The sequence below is a fragment of the Equus przewalskii genome, chromosome 26, assembly GCF_037783145.1.
Source record: "Equus przewalskii isolate Varuska chromosome 26, EquPr2, whole genome shotgun sequence".
Taxonomy (NCBI): Eukaryota; Metazoa; Chordata; class Mammalia; order Perissodactyla; family Equidae; genus Equus; species Equus przewalskii.
In genome coordinates this window covers 39,244,822-39,264,557 of record NC_091856.1, presented here as the reverse complement: position 1 = coordinate 39,264,557, position 19,736 = coordinate 39,244,822, and the positions used below count along the sequence as shown (strand labels likewise).

The following is a 19,736-nucleotide window of genomic DNA, read 5'->3' as shown; positions in this document are numbered from 1 at the left end:
TCACTGAACCTCAGTTTGTCTCCACTTCTTCCTCTGGATCCTGATGCAGATTAAGGTTGGCTACTTTTCTGTTTTGGACTAGTCCCAAGGCCTAACCCTCAGAGGTGGGATTACGGGGTTAAAAGACACACGTATTATTGCTCTTGAAGTGCTTTCTGCTCTACTGGCAGGATGAGAGGGCCAGCTCGCTGCGGCCCCGACCCCTGGGAACCTCACTAGAACTTTCACGGGCACCAGTACAAAAGCCAAGCCTGATATCCACTCTTGTCACCCAGGCAGAGCCCATCGTAGGGCACGCCTGCCCCACATCGGCCTTTGTGGGCTGACTCCACCTGGCTCAGTTCCTGTCCCCACTCCCACCGAGGCGCAAAGGCTCAGCACATCCCGGGGACCTGATGGGAAGCCCAGCATCTCTCTGTCACACTGGGTGCTCTCAGATGATCCGCCTTCCAGTCTCCACAGTTGGTGCCTCCAACACTTCCAGCTCAAAGACCTTTAGGACTAAGTGGTCCTGTCTTCGTCATCCTCGTCAACAACTGCCACTCCAAGCACGGGCTTTACTGCCTCCCCTCTGTTTCTAATGGGAAAACTAAGAGCACATTCCCTGTCTGCCTCAGTGTTTTCTGAAAAGCCTTTTGTTTGTCTGGGCTTCCTTTCCTGATGTCACTCTTAGAAGCTTTCCACCCCTCTGATCTTGGCTTCTGGTTTCCATCATCCACAGATTTGCGAGCTCCTGAGCAAAATGCAGTTTCCTCAGGGGCCTCTCTTCTCTTTCCTTCATCAGAACAAGTAATGATTTTATAACCACAATGACAGTTTTGAGACTTCCCAGTCCCCCTGAGCTCCTGCTATCGTAGGACTGTGTCATCCCAGCCTTTCCAAGGTCCACCTGCTACATTAGAAGCTTGGCCCACACATCTGAGATGACAGAGGCGACTGCTGCTTCCAGCAAAGGTGGAGCAGAGAGACCAGACTGGATTTACCCTCCCACCCGAAAGAACCAAAAGAGTAAAACAACCATAGTCAAAATATGTGAAGTAACCGTTTTCAAGACAGTGGACATCAGGTAATGAAGGACTGTATCCCTGAGACAAGAAACCCACAAGGGGGCCTGTGACCGCCTGCTCACAGCTTCAGTGAAGCTGAGACCCAGCTTCAGTGCGGGGAGGAGACGGGAGGAGCACAAGATGGGTCACTGAGAGCTGGGGCCCAAGGCAGCCAAGGTTTGCAGGTCAGGGTGTGGGCTGGGAAAGAGGCCTCCGGAGATCTGTACATTCCCACCGTGGACCTCCGGGAGGACACACCCTGAGGCCAAGGTGCACAGGGCTCAGTGCTGGCACTCACACAGGAGGAGTGACCAGCCCTAGACAGAGACTGGCTCAGACCCACCTAACCAACCTAGAAACCAAAACCCAAAATGGCCAGATGGTTTCCAAGTAACTTTCCTGCACCCAGAAGGCGGCTCAAGACATTTCCAGGACCACAGGCATTCCCAGCAAGGTAAAATCCACAACATCCGGTGTCCAATCTGAGGTAACAGGCATGCAAAGAAGCAGGAAATGTGACCCATGCAAGGAGAAAAACCAAGCAATCAAAACCCGGACCGGACACAGCTGTGAGATCAGCAAGCGAGGGCATCAGGGCACTGGTCTGACTGCATCCAACCACTCCAGAGCCACGCAGAGACGCAGCTCAGAAAATGCCACACAGACCCAGAGAGCTTTCAGAGCTGAAAACCACAACACCTGACATGAGGACGTGCTGGACAAGATTAAAGTATAACAGACACTGTAAAAGAACAGAACAGTGAGCTTGAACACACAGCAATAAAGCCAGCTGGACTCAAACCCAGAGGGAAGAAGATTTCAGAAAAACCAGAGCTTCCATGACTACAGAGCCACCACAAGACCCCGACACACAAAGAACCAGGCCCTTGCAAGGCAGGCAGGCAGAAAAAGCACTGGAAGAAACGATGGCTGACAAACATCCAAATGAGACAAAAACCCTAAATCCACGTATCTGAGAAGCTCAATGAACCCTAAGCACACGTGCGCACACTAACCCCACCAGGCACATCATACTGAATTGTGATAAAGAGAAAATCCTAGAAGAAGCTAAAAGAAAAAATCTATGTCATATACAGAGAAGTAGACGAGGGTGTACCAAGAATTCCTCACTGGAAACACTTCAAGTGAGGATCCAGGGAAGTAACATGTTCAAAGTGAAGCAGGAAGCAAAACCTGTCAACCTAGAATTCTGTATCCAGCAAAAACATCTTTCAGAAGTGAAGGCAAAATAAGGATTTTGCAGGCATGAGAAAGCTAAAAGAACTCTTCATAAGCAGACCAACACTACAGAGAGTCGATGAGAAGGTGGAGGGACCTGGGTCAGCGAACAAAGCACTGGAGGCAGTGACACCAGGAGCTGCTACATGAGACTCGACTTCCTACACTCTTCTCAAAAGACCAAGAATGTTTAACAAAATAGCACTGTGTTCCATGTTCAGATGTAAGTAAAATGTATGAGAACGGCATGAAGTTTGGGAGGCAGAAACGAAGGTCCCTGTGCTGTCTGTAATTTCAAGACTTCCCATAAAGAGCATAAATCAAGGAGGCACGGTGCGGGATAAACACAGACACACAGGGTCAGTGGCACGGAAGACAGAGCCCAGGAAGTGACCCCACATCATGACAACTGACTGTTGACAAAGGTGCAAACTCAATTCCATGGAGAGGACAGCCTTCGACACAAACGGTGCTGGGACAGCTGGACGTCCACATGCAAATAAAGGAACTCTGACCAATACTCACACCACACACAAAATTAACACCTGAAACTACAAAACCACTGTAAGGAAACAGGAGAGAGAGTCTTTGGGATCTTGGGTTAGGCAAGGATTCTTGAAAAGAACACCAAAAGCATGATCGCAAAGAAAATAATTGATAAACTGGACTTTAACGATTTAAAACACCTGCTCCTCAAAAGACAAGTGTCAAGGCTTGTAAATCACATACCTGCAAGTGCCTGAACCCAGAACAAACAAAACTCTCAAAACTCAAGAGAAAGAAAATAAATAATCCAATAAAAAACAAGCGATAGATGAGAACAGACCCTTCACCAACACAGAAAAAGACTGGTTACCCCAGGAGCAGGGCCGGTGGGAGCCAGGCTCTCATGCTGGAAAACGGCGCCATCACTTTGGCAAGGAGTCGGGCAGTTTTGTAAAGAAGCTGAACAGACACCCATCACGCGACCCAGCCGTTCGACTGTGAGGGATTCGCAAGCGTGTCGTCCATGCTCATGGCAACTCTGAGTGTAGCAGCCCAGAGCCAGAGAAGCCACTGTCCGTCCACAGGTGAAGGATAAGCACGTGGCCACAGAAAGGAGGGAGCTACTGACACTCGGAATAGTGATGCTGAGAGAGACGTCCACACAGCATGGATCCATTTAAGTAAACCAAACTAATCCCTCGTGACAGAAAGCAGAGCAGTGGGTACCCAGGGACGGCTCTGGTGGCAGGAGGAAACCTGAGAAGTAAGTGACGCTCACTATGGTAATCATGGTGATGGTTTCTGGGGTTAAAACTTACCCACTGCACTCTTTAAATAGTGCAGTCTGACAACTATACATCAATAAAGTTGTTAAAATAAAATATTAACGTTGGTTCATCATATAAATGACAAACATGCAATTTAATCAATTCTTCCAATTCATCAGAACCACGGCCAGCACCAGAGCTAACACCCACGGGACGGCGCCCACGCCCAGACCATCCTCCCCCTGACAGCCACAGGCACCGAAACAGGGCTGGGGCTGCTCTTGCCCACCACGCCATGCTCTCAGGAGGCAATTCTCGAGGCGGGGACAATGCGCGAGCGAGGCAGATGGTGACCGTGTCTAGCTACCTGCTGTCAGCGTGCTGGACTTCATCCCTTCCCTTCCCTCTCATCCTCATCCAGACCTTCTCCCCAGCGCCTCCCAGCTCACAGCTCCTTTCATGATGGAGTCATCGCCCTAATGCCCAGCTCTGACACAACCAGTGGAAAACAGCTCACAGCCGAGCCGTGCCCACTGAGCCGTGCCACACCACTGCCACCCCAGGAGCAGCCGTGCCCAGACCCTGGCTGCTGTTCTTGTTTTCTGGGCGGGAGGCAGGACCTGCGCACAGAGGCGGGGAGGGGTTCCCAACGCTTAGCAGCCGCAGTGAACGACCAGGTGGTGCCCACTGCTCCCGTCATTTCTTCCAATGGGTCTGTCTCGAGAGCCCCGGCTCGCTAAGGGCTCAGAGCTGAGAGGTGGCATCTACCTTCCTACCTCGACGCGGGCTCCATGCTGATGCACATAGTATCTAACAGCGTGCTTTTCGAAATCTCTTAGTGTCAAGCCCGCTTTCTTATTTCGTTATCAATCTAACGAGTCAAGTCTGTGGCTGGATTTTCCTTTTATGGCTTTTGGTGGCTCTCTGAAAGGGGGGACACAGCTCTGCGGGCCACACTGTGTCCCGGGAGCCCCGTCCCTCTGCCTGGGAGGCAGCACAGGGCTCATGCTCGAGCAGGGCCCCAGCAGATTGCCCGTGCACGCCCCACCACCCCGCTGGCTCTGGGGGGCCCAGAAGACCTTCCGAGAAACTCCCTTGAGGTGAATCCGAGGCGCCTGCTGTCGCCTCTGACCAAGCAGCCTACTGACCCCTGGCTGGAGGGCTGTTCCCAGAGGCCTGGCCAGGCCTCCAATGGGGACCCCAAACCCCATTCTCTGGGCAAACAGTTGTCCTACAAAACTGACATCAATGCAGTATCTTAAATCACAGTCCAGAGAACAGGACACGGTCAACTGTTCCCTTTCCTTCCTTCCTTCCAAGGCAACTACAGTGGTAAGAACCAGGGTCACGCTTCCACCAGCCTAGGTGGGGCCACACCCTGGGGCTCCTCAGTCCCAAACATGGACACGGGAATCAGCGGTGTGATCACAAGTCCAGATGTGTCTCTAAAAACAGATTATATCCAGCAATTGGCCAACACACAAGATACCCACAGGAAGCCACGTGATCAATGGGCCGCTGACGACACGAGAAGAGAGAAGAGCCACAGCCAGGCACTAGGGTCGCGCTTCCAAGAAAAAAGAACCTCCAGCTGTCGCCCCTGCACGCCCTGGCTCCTCCATCCTCCTCCAGGACCCGTTTCCCTGGGAGGAAGGCACGGCTGAGGGTGGCGACGGCCAGAGACTCACGTTGTCCCGGATGTTGATGTCGGAGCCCTTGGACAGCAGCAGCTTCACGAGGTCCACGTGCTTATACTCGGTGGCCCAAATCATGGGTGTCCAGCCGCCATCATCCTAATTCGAAAAGAAAGAAACAAAAATCCATCACAGCTCCTAGAGATGAGCAACGTGAAGAACCACCTCGCTCAGGACCTGCAAGGCGGCCTGGGAGGCTGGAGCCAGTGCAAGTTCCCATCTTGCTGACAAGGAAGCGAGGCTCAGAGCTGCCCCAGCTACCTCGCAACTGTAGGACCAAGCCAGAACCAGCCCAGTCCAACCACACAAACCTCTGCTCTGAGGGGGACGGACAGAACCGCTGGTCACCCTGCCCGCTCAAGCCCGCTGGGCAGGACCCACAGGGACAACTCTACACCTCTGAAGACATGTGATAGAATCACATAAGAAGAGGACCACATCGACCTTCAGAGACCAGAGGCCGGTGTGGGAAGCACTAAAAGGGACAGTGTCTGCTTATCCTTTCGTCCCCGTCACAGAGACACCACACAAGAGCAGCAGCCAAGAACTGCAGACGGACATCGCGGCCCAGAGAGCAACAGCAGCCATGCAAAGTTTGGCCTATTCCTGAAGAGCAGGGAGCAGAAAGCCCACTCAGGCTGACTCCATTCGTAGGGTCGACTGCGGTTCTGACGAGCTGGCTTTCTACCACTCTGCCCACCCAGGCTGTCTTCCTACTCAGTGGTCCTGGGTAGCTTTATTTAAATCAGAAAAAGACAACCCTTCAGGAAATGAGTATCATGTTGCCAACTCCTACTCTGGCGGCAGAAGGCTCCTCCATCCCAGCTTCTCTCACACAATGTCCTGCACATCACAGGTGCCACGCTTCTCTGGTGGACACACAGCCTCCACAACTAAAGCAAGATCATCCCTGAGGGTCGACTGTGGGCGGCACTGGGGACAGGGTAAGGATGACACACGTCCGCCTGTGGAGCCAGCCCAGTCCTAGAGAGAAACTCACAAACCCAACCACATGGGAGACGACAAAGGACACCGGGGAATGGTATGCTCAGACGAGTGAACAGGGCAGGGGTCCAGCCATGGCCTTGTCAGAGCAGAAGTGGGCCACACACCAGACCACAGGGGCTGCTGTCTGGACCTCTGGGAGGGTCTCACAGTCAGGGTGGCGCACAAGGAGCCAGGTTGGCAGCCGTGACTGGGCTAATAGGGTGGAGCCTGTGAGTGAAGACAGAGTCATGTGGGAGGGGTCCCTGGTGAGCAGGAGGGGTCCTGGGTGAGAGGGAGGAGGAAGCACCCTTGCTCTCCTCAGTCACTCACTCGCTCAACAGACATGCATGGGCCTCCTCCACGCCAGGCACTCTGTGCCACACGCAGACCCATCTCCAGGACCCTGACAGCAGGGTGGAGACAGACAGGTGGATGATAAGCAAACACTCAGGGAAAGAGGTGGAACATCAGACAATGGCCAATCATAGGAGGGAAGATGGGATGCCACGGGGAGTTGGGAGGGGGCCATGGCACATAAGAGGCTGGGACCCCACTCAGGTGGGGGACACCTGAACACAGGCCAGAGGGAGGCCAGGGTGGCCCAGGTGGACCATGGGAGCGTGAGTTTGCAGAGCAGCCAGTGAGCAGGCCAGGGGAGGAGCAGACAGGTGGGGCCAGGCCAGGCCTTCCAGGGCCTTGAGAGGGGAGGCCACAAAGGATGGGTGTGGGACCAGGACTACTACAAAGGAGAAGTGAGTCTCTGGCCAGCCCATCAGATGGAATGTCAGTAAGTGGAGGGTGTGGCTTTACCTGACAGTTGACATCCATTTGTCCATTTGAAAGCAGATACTGAACCACGTCATAGTGGCCTTTCTTGGCAGCCAGGTGCAAACAGGTGGAGCCCTCTGCATCCTGCAATGCAAATGCCATTTAGCTCCAGAGAAACGACACTGTGACTCACAGAATGCCAGGCCTTGAGTGCAGGACCACGGCGAACCTTCATTCCCCACGAGGGAGGTGTGTAAGGAATGATGAGGGACCCAGAGTAAGGTCACACAGCCAGGATGTAAGCCCTGTCCGGCGGGCTCCAGACCCCCAGCTCCTGACCCCTGTCCCCTCCACCCGCCATGGTACAGACCGGCTGAGGGACACCACGCGCTTCTCAATGTGGCCAGGGTGCAGTGCCCTGTCCCTCTACAAGCTGCTGTGACAGGACTCCCAGGAATATTCCAGGCCTTTGGGGCTCCTCACGTGACAAGAGAACCACCTGCCTGTCTGGGCCCTCTGTGCGTTAACGGTTACCACGGCGCACTTAAAACAGTGCCAATGCCCCAAAACAAGTTGTCCATGTGCCACAGAACTCACAATGGCAAATGGCAGAGAAGAGCAGGGACCACAAGCCTGCCCTGCAGTCTGACACACGTCACGGCTGTCAACTGCCTCCGTTTCACTTCCTGAGGGTGCCGGGCACATTTCCTTGTCTATTTCCTAAATCACACTAAATATATCACATTATTTGAACTATCTCAAAATAAAACAAAAACAACCCAGCCAGTCTGAGACCAGACCCACGGAGCTCCAGGAGAGACCCGGGTTCCCAGACGGCTGGGACACTATGCCCAGTTGCCATAGCGGGCCGTGGCTGACCTGAGCTTCCAATGCCCATAGGTGGACCTCCTCGTGCAGCCACCCCTGGACTACGCGGACGCCCTGCCACCACCTCCTCCTGGCAGGGGCTGTTCCCACTCCTCCCCGACTCCGGTCTGTACTGACCACGCTCAGTACCCCACTTCTCTCCCTCATTTCTATTCTCAGAGCAGTAAACCCAGATTTTAACACACATCACTAAACATATTTCTGAAGTTAATCAGTAAACCCACTTTTCTCAAGAAAACCACTCAAATCCCATATTACCGGTGTTTAAACTTTTATTATAAATACAAAATGTATGGTTGTTCATTTAAAGGCATGCCTAATTTTTAAGTGTTCTCAATCATTAGAATAGGTACAGTCTGATGGTCCTCGAAATATGAGAAGATGTCACAGCTATGAGGACAGAAACCACAAAACAGATGTGCTAAGTGGGATGGTCTGAGTGCACCAAATACAGAGAGCCACTGCATTTCTGTCAGGCAGATAAAGGACAAATGCAATGTGGTTCTCACCTGCCAGTAGAATATGCCTGAATGAGTGAGATCATAGGTGCCCTGAGCCCCAGGACTTGAGGCAGAAGCAGAGAGAGACTGGGCAGAGCCCAGGAATGGGGAGAGACCAGGAGCGGGGAGAGAACAGGAGCGGGGAGAGAACAGAAGTAGGGAGAGACCAGGAGTGGGGAAAGAACAGGAGCGGGGAGAGAACAGGAGCGACAGGAGCCAGGAGAAAACAAGAGCAGGGAGGGACCAGGGGCAGGGAGAGAACAGGAGGGGGCAGGGCCCAGTCAGAGAGCAGCAGGGAGAGGACAGGAGCGGGGAGACTGGGAGTGGGCAGGGAACAGGAGTGGGAAGGGACCAGGAGCGGAGAGGGCCCAGGCACAGAAGAGGTGGCAGTGTGTGGTTCACAAGCTAGGGAGTTCATCCAGAAAACAACCAGAGTACAGAGCAGGGACTGAGAGTATTTCAGCCAAGGGAGCACCACAGAAAATGATGTGAACGTGGGAAACGGTGGGAGCTGCAGGCAGGGAGAGGTGCATGGGTGGTTCACCCAGCGTTCAGTTAGGAAATCTTCAGGCACACAAACTTGAGTACACAGGACTGTCCCCCCACAACCCCACCACCATCTCAGGAACAACCACACAGCGCCTGGTCCCATTTCTCCTCCCCTCCTCCTCAGAGGTAATCACTATCCTGAATTCAACAGCTATCATTCTGAAGCATCTTTTGCTACTTCTGTTATATATCTATGTATCTATAAATGATGGTTTTACGTGTTTTTAAATTGTCTAGAAATATCATATTGTATATCCTTCTGCAATTCATATTTAGTTCAACATGATGCTTTTGAGATTTATCTTTGTATATAATATGTAGCATTAATTCATTTATTTCAACTCATGTGAAACTATTTCCAGTTTGCACATTCCTGGTTGAGGAACATTCAGCTGTTTCTGACTTTGTGTTATTTAAAGACATGCTGAATACTGCAAAATGCTTCCTGTGTGTACGTGCAAGAGTTGACCGCAGGCTTCTCCCGGCCCGAGGAAGGTTGCTCCCTCGCTTTGGGTTCTGGGTGAGGGAGACCCCTCCCCTCCCTCCCCCGCAGTGCTGCTGCGTGCTGCCAGGGAGTCTCGACCTTTGGGCTCCACAGAATTCAGTGGCCACAATGTGGCACCTGAGCAGTGTCCTAAAGGGCTGAGCACCCTCACGTGTCTACTGGTCACTTTGCTTCCTCTTCTGGAACTGCCTGCTCCTGCTTCTTGCTCATTTTCCTTTTGGGTTCTTTTATTTGTAGCAGTTTCTTAGACTTTTTGGATATTAATCTTTGGCCAGTGTGTTACAAAATCTTCTCCCAGTTTGTAGCCTGCCCTTTCATATACTCTGTCATCTTTTATTGATCAAAACTTCTTAATTCGAATGCACTTGACTTTATCAATCATTTTTGTATTTTCTATTCCTTGTTGAAGAAATCTTTCCCTATGCTGGAATCACAAAGATCATCTTTCCTCTTTGTTGTTTTTTTGGTTTTTTTTTTTTTGAGGAAGATTAGCCCTGAGCTAACTACTGCCAATCCTCCTCTTTTTGCTGAGGAAGACTGGCCCTGAGCTAACATCCATGCCCATCTTCCTCTATTTTATTCGTGGGATGCCTGCCACAGCATGGCTTTTTGTGAAGCGGTGCCATGTTCGCATCCGGGATCTGAACCGGCGAACCCCGGGCTGCCGTGAAGTGGAACATGCGCACTTAACCGCTGCTCCACCGGGCTGGCCCCATCCTTCCTCTTAACTTCTGAAAGTGTTGTAATTTGCTTTTACATTTGATTCTTCTGTTTACCATCTGCACGATGCATGTTCTCCAGCCTCTTTACTCCCACCTGTGTCTTTACAGTTAACGAGAGAACGCTAAAGCAGCACAGAGCTGGCTCCTGCTTCTTTATCTACTCAGGCAAATCCCTGCCTTTTCGTTGGAGTGTTTAGTCTTTCATATTTCACGTAATCACTGACCTGGTTTAAGTGTGTCACCTTGCTGTTTATCCCATCTGTTCTTACTCCTCTTCTACCTTTTAGTTACAAATACTTTTTAGTATTCCATTTTACTTCCTCTACTAGCTTTTTAAAGAGTTTCCTTAAAGCTCTAATTCTTTTAAATTATTCTCTTATTACTTTCTCTAGGTATTACAATATTTGCCTTTATCAGTCTACTTACATTAATATTTCTCAGCTCCCCAACAGAAATAAAATAATGTGACAACAGGCCAGGTAAGTGCATCCACTGCTGCCCTCTCCGCTCCTGCTGTCATACATTTCACTTCCAAATGTGTGCAACCTCCGCCTTAGAATGGCACTACCTCTGCTACACAGAGCCTTTTGTCTTCTAAGCAATTTAAAGAAAACAACAGTCTTTCTTATTTACCGTTCCTGGCACTTTTCTTTCATTCCCGAAGGTTGATTCTTCCTCTGGTAGCCTTAGTATAAATCTGCTGATAAATCCTATCAACTTCTGTTTACCTGAAAATGTTTTCTTTCACAACTATTCTTTGAAGGATACTTTTACTGGATGTAGCACTCTGAGTTGACAACGTTTTTTTTTCTTTCAGCACAATAAAAATATCACTCCATCATCTCAGGTGAGAAGTAGCCAATCTTTTGCAATGTTGTTTGCATACAGGTATTACTTTTCTCTGCAGCTTTTAACATTTTCTCCTTATTCCTGGTTTTCAACACTGAACTATGATGTACTCAGGTGTGGTATTTGTCTTCACCCAGCCTGGGGCTTGCTGAGTTTCTTGGACCTGTGGTTGTTTTCCACCAAATTTGAAATACATGACCATTTTTTCTTCAAAATATTTTTTTCTACCAGGTTTTCTCTCTCTTTTCTGGGACTCCAATTACACACCAGACAGTTTGTTGCTGTCCTACAACCTGTTTTTCAGACTGAGTAATTTCTATGCTCGGTCTTCAGTTTCAGTGACCCCGTCCTCTATTGCACCCAATCGGCTGTTAAGTTCACCCATGAATTGTCCACCTCACGTCTGATCACCTCAAAACCACCACCACTCCTCCAATTCTTTGTCTCCAGCTGCTTCCATAAACCCTGAACCCTAGCCTCCTGCCGCTTCTGTGGTGCTCCGCCTGGGTGCTGGCTCCTGTGACGAAGCTGGGAAATAGTCCCCAGTCAGAGAACTGGGTAAATGCAGAATTCGCCCACCCATCATAATGGAGAGGATTAGTAATAATTATCTATAGATGTTTACAGAAAAATTAAAAAAGTTTTCTAGATCTCAAAAACCACCAAAAACAAAACCAAAGGACAAAATACAAGGTTGAAAAAATATTCACAATATATGTGAATAACTACATATGAAAAAATATTCACTTAAAGAAAAGTAAATTAAAATAGTAAAAAATAAATTAAAAGCAACCATTTTGCATATCAAATTATTAATATTAAAAAATAATCTGTAATAGCTGGCATTGGTAGGAGTGTAGGAAATGAGTGCTCAGACACTCCTGGGTGCAATTCAGAAAGAGGGATGAAAAGCCTTAAAAATGATTATGTATTTTGATCTAGCAATTCTGTACCCAGAAATCTATCCTGAAGAAATCAAATGTGCAAAGATCTAGCTATGAAAATGTTTGCCGAACCACCGTGTATAATCAAAATGTGAAAATGACATAAATATTAAAGAATAAGCAAATCTGAACAAAAAGTGATACAATTCTATCATGAAATACAACGCAGCCACTTGAAATAATGTTAGAGGGTAATATTTAATGACAGAAAAATAGTCAGAATTTGATGGGGAAAAGGAGTTGATAAATTAGTATAATCAGTGGAAAAATGTGTATTAAAGTGAAAGGCTATAAGATCTTTTTTATTTTCTTTTATTGTGGTAACATACATATATAACAAAATTTGCCGTTTTTAAGTGTATGATTCAGTGACATTAATTACATTCACAGTATTGTGCACCCATCACCACTTATCTCTTCCCCAAACTTTTTAACCACCTCAAACAGAAACTTAGTACCCAGTAAGCAATAACATCTCTCTTCCCTTAGCCTCTAGTAACCTCTAATCTAAATCTGCCTATTCTAGGGACCTCACATAAGTGGAATCATACAGTATTTGTCCTTTTGTGTGTGGCTTCTTTCACTAGCACAATGTCCTACAGGTGCACCCATGTTGTGGCATGTGTCAGAACTTCCTTCCTTTTTGTTTTAAGATTGGCAGCTAACAACTATTGCCAATCTTCTTTTTTCTGCTTTATCTCCCCAAAGCCCTTCACCCCGTACACAGTTGTATCTTAGTTACAGGTCCTTCTAGTTGTGGCAGTGGGATGCCTCCTCAACGTGGCCTGATGAGCGGTGCCATGTCCGCGCCCAGGATCCGAACCAGCAAAACCCTGGGCCACCGCAGTGGAGCACAAGAACTTAACTGCTCGGCCGCGGGGCCTGCCCCAAGTACTTCCTTCCTTTTTAAGGCTGAATAATATTCCACTGTGGATGGACCCCATTTTGTTTATCTACTCATCTGTGGATGGACAACGGGTTGTTTCCACCTTTTGGCTACTGTGAATGACGCTGCCATGAACATGGGTGTGCAAATACATCTGTTGAGTCCCTGCTTTCGGTTTCTTTGGGCACAACCTAGGATTGGAATTGCTGGATTGTATAGTAATTCTATGTTTAACTTTTAGAGGAAACACCAAACTGTTTTCCACAGTAACTGCATCATTTTACATTCCCACCAGCAATGCATGAGGGTTCCAATTTCTTCACATCTTTGCTAACACTTATTTTCCAACTTTTAGATAACAGTTGTCCTAAGGGGTATGAGGTGGTATCTCACTATAGTTTTGATCTGCATTTCCCTAATGACTAATGATGCTGAACATCTTTTCATGTGCTAATTGGCCATTAACATATCTTCTTTGGAGAAATGTCTACTCAAACTCTCCCCATTTTTGAACTGGGCTGCGTTTTTGTTCTTGACTGGCAGGAGTTCTTTATATATTCCGGACAGTAATCCCCTATCACATATAGGATTTACAAATATTTCTCCCATTCTGTGGGTTGTCTTTTCACACTCTTGGATGGTGTCCTTAAATGCACAAAAGTTTCAAATTTTGATGAAGTTTAATTTATCTATTTTTTTCTTTTATTGCCTGTGCTTTTGATATCATATCTGAGAAATCACTGCCAAATCCAATGTCATGATGATTTTCCTTTATGTTTTCTTCTAAGAGTTTTATGGTTTTAGCTCTCAAGTTTAGATCTTTCATCCATCTTGAGTGAATTTTTGTATATAGTGTCTGGTAAGGGTCCACCTTTGTTCTTTTGCAGGTGGAGATCCAGATTTCCCAGCACTAGTTATTTGTCGAAAAGACTGTCCTTTCCCCATTGAATGGTCTTGGCACCCTTGTCAAGAATCACTTGCTGTATGGGAGGGTGTATTTCTGGGCTCTCTATTCCATCTCGTGGTGTCCATGTCTGTCTTTATGCCAGTGCCACACTGTTGTGAATCCTGGAGCTTGTGGTAGGTCCTGAAGTCAGGGATCGTGAGTTCTCCGGCTTCGTTCTTCCTTTTCAAGATTGTTTTGGCTGTTCAGGGTCCCTTGAGATTCCATACGAATTTTAGGATGGGATTTTCTATTTCTGTAAAAGACGACATTGAGATTCTGGTAGGGAGTGCACTGAATTCAGAGGCTGCTCTGGGTGGCACTGACATTTTAACAATAGCAAGTCTTCCAGCCCATCAAACGAGGCGTCTTTCCATTTATTTACATCTTCTTTCCTTTCTTTCAGCAATGTTTTGTAGTTTCAGTAGACAATCATTTCACCTCCTTGGTTAAGTTTATTCCTAAGTATTTTACTCTTTTTAATGCTATTGTAAATGGAACTGTTGTCTTAATTTCCTTTTTGGAAAGTTCATCACAGTGTGATTTCTGTACCAAGTTTGTATCTTACAACTTTCCTGAAGGCATTTATTAGTTCTAACAATTTTTTTGAGGATTCTCTACGGTTTTCTACATATAAGATCACGTTGTCTGTGAACAGAGATCATTTTACTTCTTCCTTTCCAATTTGGATGCCTTCTATTTCCCTTTTTGCCTAATTGCTCCAGGTAGAAGACAGGAGCAGGAAAGTAGAGAGTGAAGGGACCTAAAAGCCTCTGTGTGGCACACCCCTGACGAGGTGCTTTGTCTACTGTCAGGCACAGTGGACCCAGTGTCACCAGCATTTTCTACAAGTAAAGCAGTAACCAAGCAAGGTGAACTAGTTACTCCCAGACAACCAGGTGGATGTTTGATGGCCCCTGGTTCATCTCTAGGAAAAATTTCTACACAAAACAAGACTGTGATTCTGAGCAGTGAGCGTACCTTAGGATCCACGAGGGCCCCTGCCTTGAGGAGGTACTTCACCGCGTCTAAATGGTTGTTTTCTGCCGCCTCCATCAGTGGGGTCCTCTGGTCTTCTGAGCAGGTGTCAATATTTGCTCCCGCCTAGGGAGACAAGGGACAGTTGAGGCGTGTGGAGCTGCTGCTGCAGCCGACACCCAGTGAGGAAGTGTTCGCGGGCTTCAGACACTCGGAAAGACCTCACGAGCTACGTCCAATTGTCTCTGTCGACCAGCTATGTCCGAGTCTTCCAAAACTGAATTCAAAGACATGATCATTCTATTACTATCAAAGCTTTAGTTCAAGAAGAGCATTTTCTATTTCTAAATTAATTTGATAGGAAATGTTTACACCACATTAGTGACAACACCTTTAGAAACAAGAAAGAAGGTGATAACCTTCTAGACAAGGCAAAAAAGGGGTGCAATGGGGGCCCCTCAGCAGGGCCAGCCCAGAGGCAGGCAGAGACCCGGCCTGCAGGGACCGCAGGACACCCTGGCTCAGTAGCCCGAGTGGCCTCTGTCTCCAGCTATTTTCATGTTTGCCAAAATAAACAGAACAAAAACTAATTTCTAGTGGTACGTATTTTGGAGCAATCTTTAGTTTTCCCAGTAGAGTGTGTACTTGAAACACGGGCGAGCTAGCAGGCTTACATGGGTAAACTTCTGTCTGTTTAAAATGTCAGAAGTCCCAACTTGAACACGGGTTGTGTGCTAAAAGCAAACCAGCTGTCTGGCAGTTGAAATCTTTCCCCATAGGGGAGAAAACGTCTGACTTCTTAGACTGACGTCCAAAGAGCTAATATTTAGTTTATAAAAGAAATATTTACTATGGAATATCGGAAAACAGTACTGTTTTCACTATTTGCAATTAAGAAATAAAAGTAACACAATTAAGTAAGAAAGCTTTAAAGAGAGAGAGAATGGTGCACATGGAAACCTGGGATCAGAGGGTCCAGGGAGCTCTGAGGAGACGCAACGATTTCAGAGTTGCCTCCTCAACTCACAGGGCACAGCCACTGGGCCAGAGCTGTAGTCAGAGGTCAAATGGGCTGGAGCCTTAAGGCAGAAAATGGGGGCAGGGGATGCAACGTCGACTCTTAACACACAAAACTCAAAGCCAAGGTCAGTGGCCCAATATGAGGGCAAAGCCAAGCCAGGATTCCACAGCAGCCAATCTTAACAAATGAAAACACCACTCGAGATAGGGTGCAAAGTGAGGGGTTCACACAGCGCTCATGAGGCCAGTGTGGAGTTGGGCCACACTCAGCCCGGGCTGCACGGAGCAAGACGTATCTTCTGCAGGTGAAGGCCAGGCGCTGCCCACAAACTGGGCACACGCACTTGGCAATGCTCCTCCTTGACCCCTGGGAATCTCAGTCAAAGAACAAAGGCTGCGGGGGGTGGGCAGCTACAGCAGGCTCGAGGACAGTGGCCATAAGCCAACCCAGAGGATAGTCTGGGAGGTGGGGGCAGCACCACGCTGGGCAGCCACTGGACAGGGCCCAGTCTGCAAGGGCGCAGAGCAGAGCCAAAGGATGGGCAGTGCCTGAAGGTCAGGGGTTGGGGGACCAGGCCTTCCCTGAGACTTGGGGTGTAGGTGTGAGGACTGCTTTGGGCGGCCCCACAAGCACACTCAGTGTGTTCGTCTCAACTCAGAGCTCTACACACAAGCACAGAGGCCCGCTGGAGGGACACACAGACAACCCAGGACGGATTCCAGGAGAGCCCCCGAGGAAAGTGGCCATGAGCAGGAAAGCGCAGGGCGTCCCAGAGACAGAGACACCCAATTTCTGAGAACCTGGAGAACAGGGGGAGGTGGAGAAGAGAGTCAAACCAGGAGGCTGCCCCGGGACCAGCGGGATTTCCACCAGAGCATGGAGAGCACAGGGAGACAGGTCTTCAAGGGAAAAGGCCCAGTGCGTCCAGCAGGACGGACCTGACACAGGTCCACGGCGGGAGTGCTGGACACCGAGCAGGCCCCTGGAGAGGTGTGCGGGGTGTGTGCAGCCCACAGCAGGTCCTCGAGCTCCAGGGGGTCAGTGCAGCAGGCATCGCTCTGTCCCTCCCCTCCAGGCTCTGTACTAGAAAATGTGCCTTTTTCTACCAGAAAATGCCTGCCAGGCTCACAGCATGCTGTCGTTCAAAGTGAAGTAGCCGGGACGGAAAGCCCAGACACAGCAGCAAACGCTACCACGCGAAGCCCAGGCGGCGGCTGTCCTGTGCTGCGCCGCAGAGGGAGGCGCAGGATGGGCAGACAGAAGCCCAGCGGCAGGAGAAGTCACAGCAGTAATCTCTGGGGAAGACAAGCCCCGGGCCCAGGACAGACAGCTGCCGTGAGCAACCAGTGGCAGGGACACACAGACCACAGACGACCCAGTGTCGCCGAAGTCTGGGGCTGACCCACCGATGCGGGATGTTCTCCATCTGTGAACAGCACAGCCACTCTGACCACATGGCCAGTGAGCAGTCAAAACGCAGCTGAGTGCCCAAGGAGCACATCCTTCCTTTCCTTTAATTTTGCCATTTGAATTCAAATGGCCCATGTGGCAGGGTCCAGCGCGCTGCAGGAGCCGGTGGCCGAATGAAACAAGAGAGCTGCTTTCAGCAGGCCCTCGGGATGAACACTACACAGGACGAAGCAGCATCACAGCCACCCTCACAGGCGTCCCTGCTGGGAGAGAACTATCACAGACCCAGTGGGCCAAGAGCCAAGAGCGAGTGAGGGTGTGTGGCTGGTGACATCGGAGGCAGTTCCAGTGCTGCCTTGGGGCTGGGGAGAGATCATGAAGCCAGAGCCGGCCCAGTGCAGGGCTGTGAGGGAGACGGCCTGGACACACAAGTCAGCCTCCAGGGAACAGCACCCTGGGCTCAGGGCAGACAAGAAATGCCCCCGCTCCCTCCCTCTCCCTGGGGGGATCCAGGAGAGCTGCTTGGGTTCTGGGGGAAGAAAAAGACACACAACCGCAGGCCCTCACGCTCAGGGCGTTTGCAGCCTGGGTCATCAAATTAAAACATCAGGCTCAGGATCTAATCTGAAGTGGTGCCAGGCCAGTCAGACCTCCAGGCGGTGGACAGACGTCAGTGCAGATCACACAGAATGCCTATGTATATAAAAGGGATTTTTTTTCAAAATATATAACATTGTATTTTGTAATAGTTTAAGACTCACAAGAGGTTGCAAAACAGAACACGGCGCTCCCTCGTTCCCTTCGCCCAGCTTTCTCCATGACAGCATCTTACACAACCACAGCCCGTGGGCAGAAGCAGGAAAGGGACATCGGTGCCACTGACCAGACCACACACCGCACGCGGTTTCCCCAGGGTCTGCACGCACTCATCAGGTTTTTTGGTCTTTGACTGAAAGAAGGTAGACACAAAAGGGTTCACACTGTGTGACTCAAGGAGCATAAAGTTTCAAGGCAGACAAAGCTAAGCCGTACTGTTGGAAGACGCTCACACAGTGGTAAAACGATTCAGAAACGCAGAGATGTGCTTGCCACAATAAAGCCCAGAGAGTGGCTCCCTCTGGGGAAGGTACACACAGTGTTTCTGGGGAGCAAGCAGAACTATGTCCCGACCTGGCAGTAAGGTTTACTACCTTTATAATCATCTGTTAACAGATGTTTACATTTTAAGGACTTCTCTGTATGCATCATACACACACACACACACATTTTAATGTAAAAAAAAAAAAAAAAGCTGAGCCAGCCCTAATGGCCTGGTGGTTAGAGTTCGGCGTGCTCTGCTTCAGCAGCCTAAGTTCAGTTCTCAGGCATGGAACCACACCACTCGTCTGTCAGCACCATGCTGTGGCAGCTGCTCACACAGAAGAACCAGAAGAACTTAAAACTATACATAACTATGTGCTGGGGCTTTGGGGCGAAAGAACGGGAGGAAGACCAGCAGCAGATGTTAGCTTAGGGTGAATCTTCCCCTACAAAAAGAACTCAACAAAAACAAAGAGAAAACAGGTCCTTTCAAAGGAGTGACAAGCTGAGGTCCAAAGGAACACTGAGGTCAGGAGACAGCGGGACTGCCCCTTTCAGGAAGGGAGACAAAACAACTGGCAACCCAGAATTCCAGACTGAGAAAAAGCACGTCCCGAGAAGCCTGCACACCATCTCCAAGAGCCAAGAGCCACCGGGCTGCCACTCCCCTGCTCCCCCACCACAGCCCCACAGCACACAGACACCAGGGGAGCCTTGGGGCTCTGCACACCCCTCCGTCCCCATCTCCTGCCTCGTCTCCGTCCTGCAACAATCCCACAGTGTACTGGACCCTATGGTCCACCCTCAGCAAAAGCAGAAACCACACGCATGCCCTCCTCGACTTCTCAGCGCCAGGAGGAGAACGGGACGTCGCTGGAGTCCGGCCGCACCACAGTCCTCTCAATACTGTTCTCCCGAGCCCCTCAGAACACCAGCTCCCCAAGGTCACTTCCTCCAACACTGCCTCATGTCCATACCAATGATCCCGCCAGCCAGTCTCCTGACCTCCTCCCTCAATGAGCTTGTCCTCTGTCTGGTCAGTCATCCTCGCCATGGTCACTACTGAGAACAGATGCCCGTGTGCTCAGTCTGAGCACTCCCCATCTGCTATCTCCAAATCCTTTTAGCTTCTCCCCTGAACTTGCGCCTGCAGGCCTCTGTGGGCCTCCCCACCAAAACCGCTCAAAGTCTTCTCATGCCAACACTCTCCCTCCCTCAGCCTCCAGGACCCTCTTGCAATCGCCTCGGAAGCTCGCTCCATGAGGATCTCATCAGTCTCCAGCCTGTAAGGAATGTTTGCATGTTAGAACCACAGTGACCTCTGGGGGCAAGAAAGAGAAGTATGTAACTTGCAAGAGAATAACGAGAAAAGAAACAAGACAATTAAAACAAAAATCAACCCAAAAGGAGACAACAAAAGGGAGTGAAAAAGAAATATTTGTCTTAAAAGGCTGGGAATCAAAACCATAATATA

At 49.5% G+C, this 19,736-nt stretch overlaps 1 protein-coding gene across 25 annotated transcripts in view; it reads right to left on the bottom strand.

Moving 5' to 3' along the window:
* EHMT1 (euchromatic histone lysine methyltransferase 1) overlaps positions 1–19,736 on the bottom strand; it is a 198,759-nt gene that overhangs the window by 22,511 nt on the left and 156,512 nt on the right. For 23 of the 25 annotated variants that reach the window (XM_070594815.1, XM_070594818.1, XM_070594817.1 and 20 more), the window contains 3 exons: positions 14,755–14,877; positions 7,030–7,131; positions 5,227–5,331 (listed from right to left, as the gene is read on the bottom strand). In XM_070594815.1, the coding sequence (XP_070450916.1) occupies positions 5,227–5,331; positions 7,030–7,131; positions 14,755–14,877 (330 nt within the window). Of the gene's footprint in view, positions 1–5,226; positions 5,332–7,029; positions 7,132–14,754; positions 14,878–14,992; positions 15,029–17,943; positions 18,132–19,736 lie in introns of those variants that run through there. The other 2 variants (XR_011533244.1, XM_070594840.1) reach the window with 2 other exon arrangements.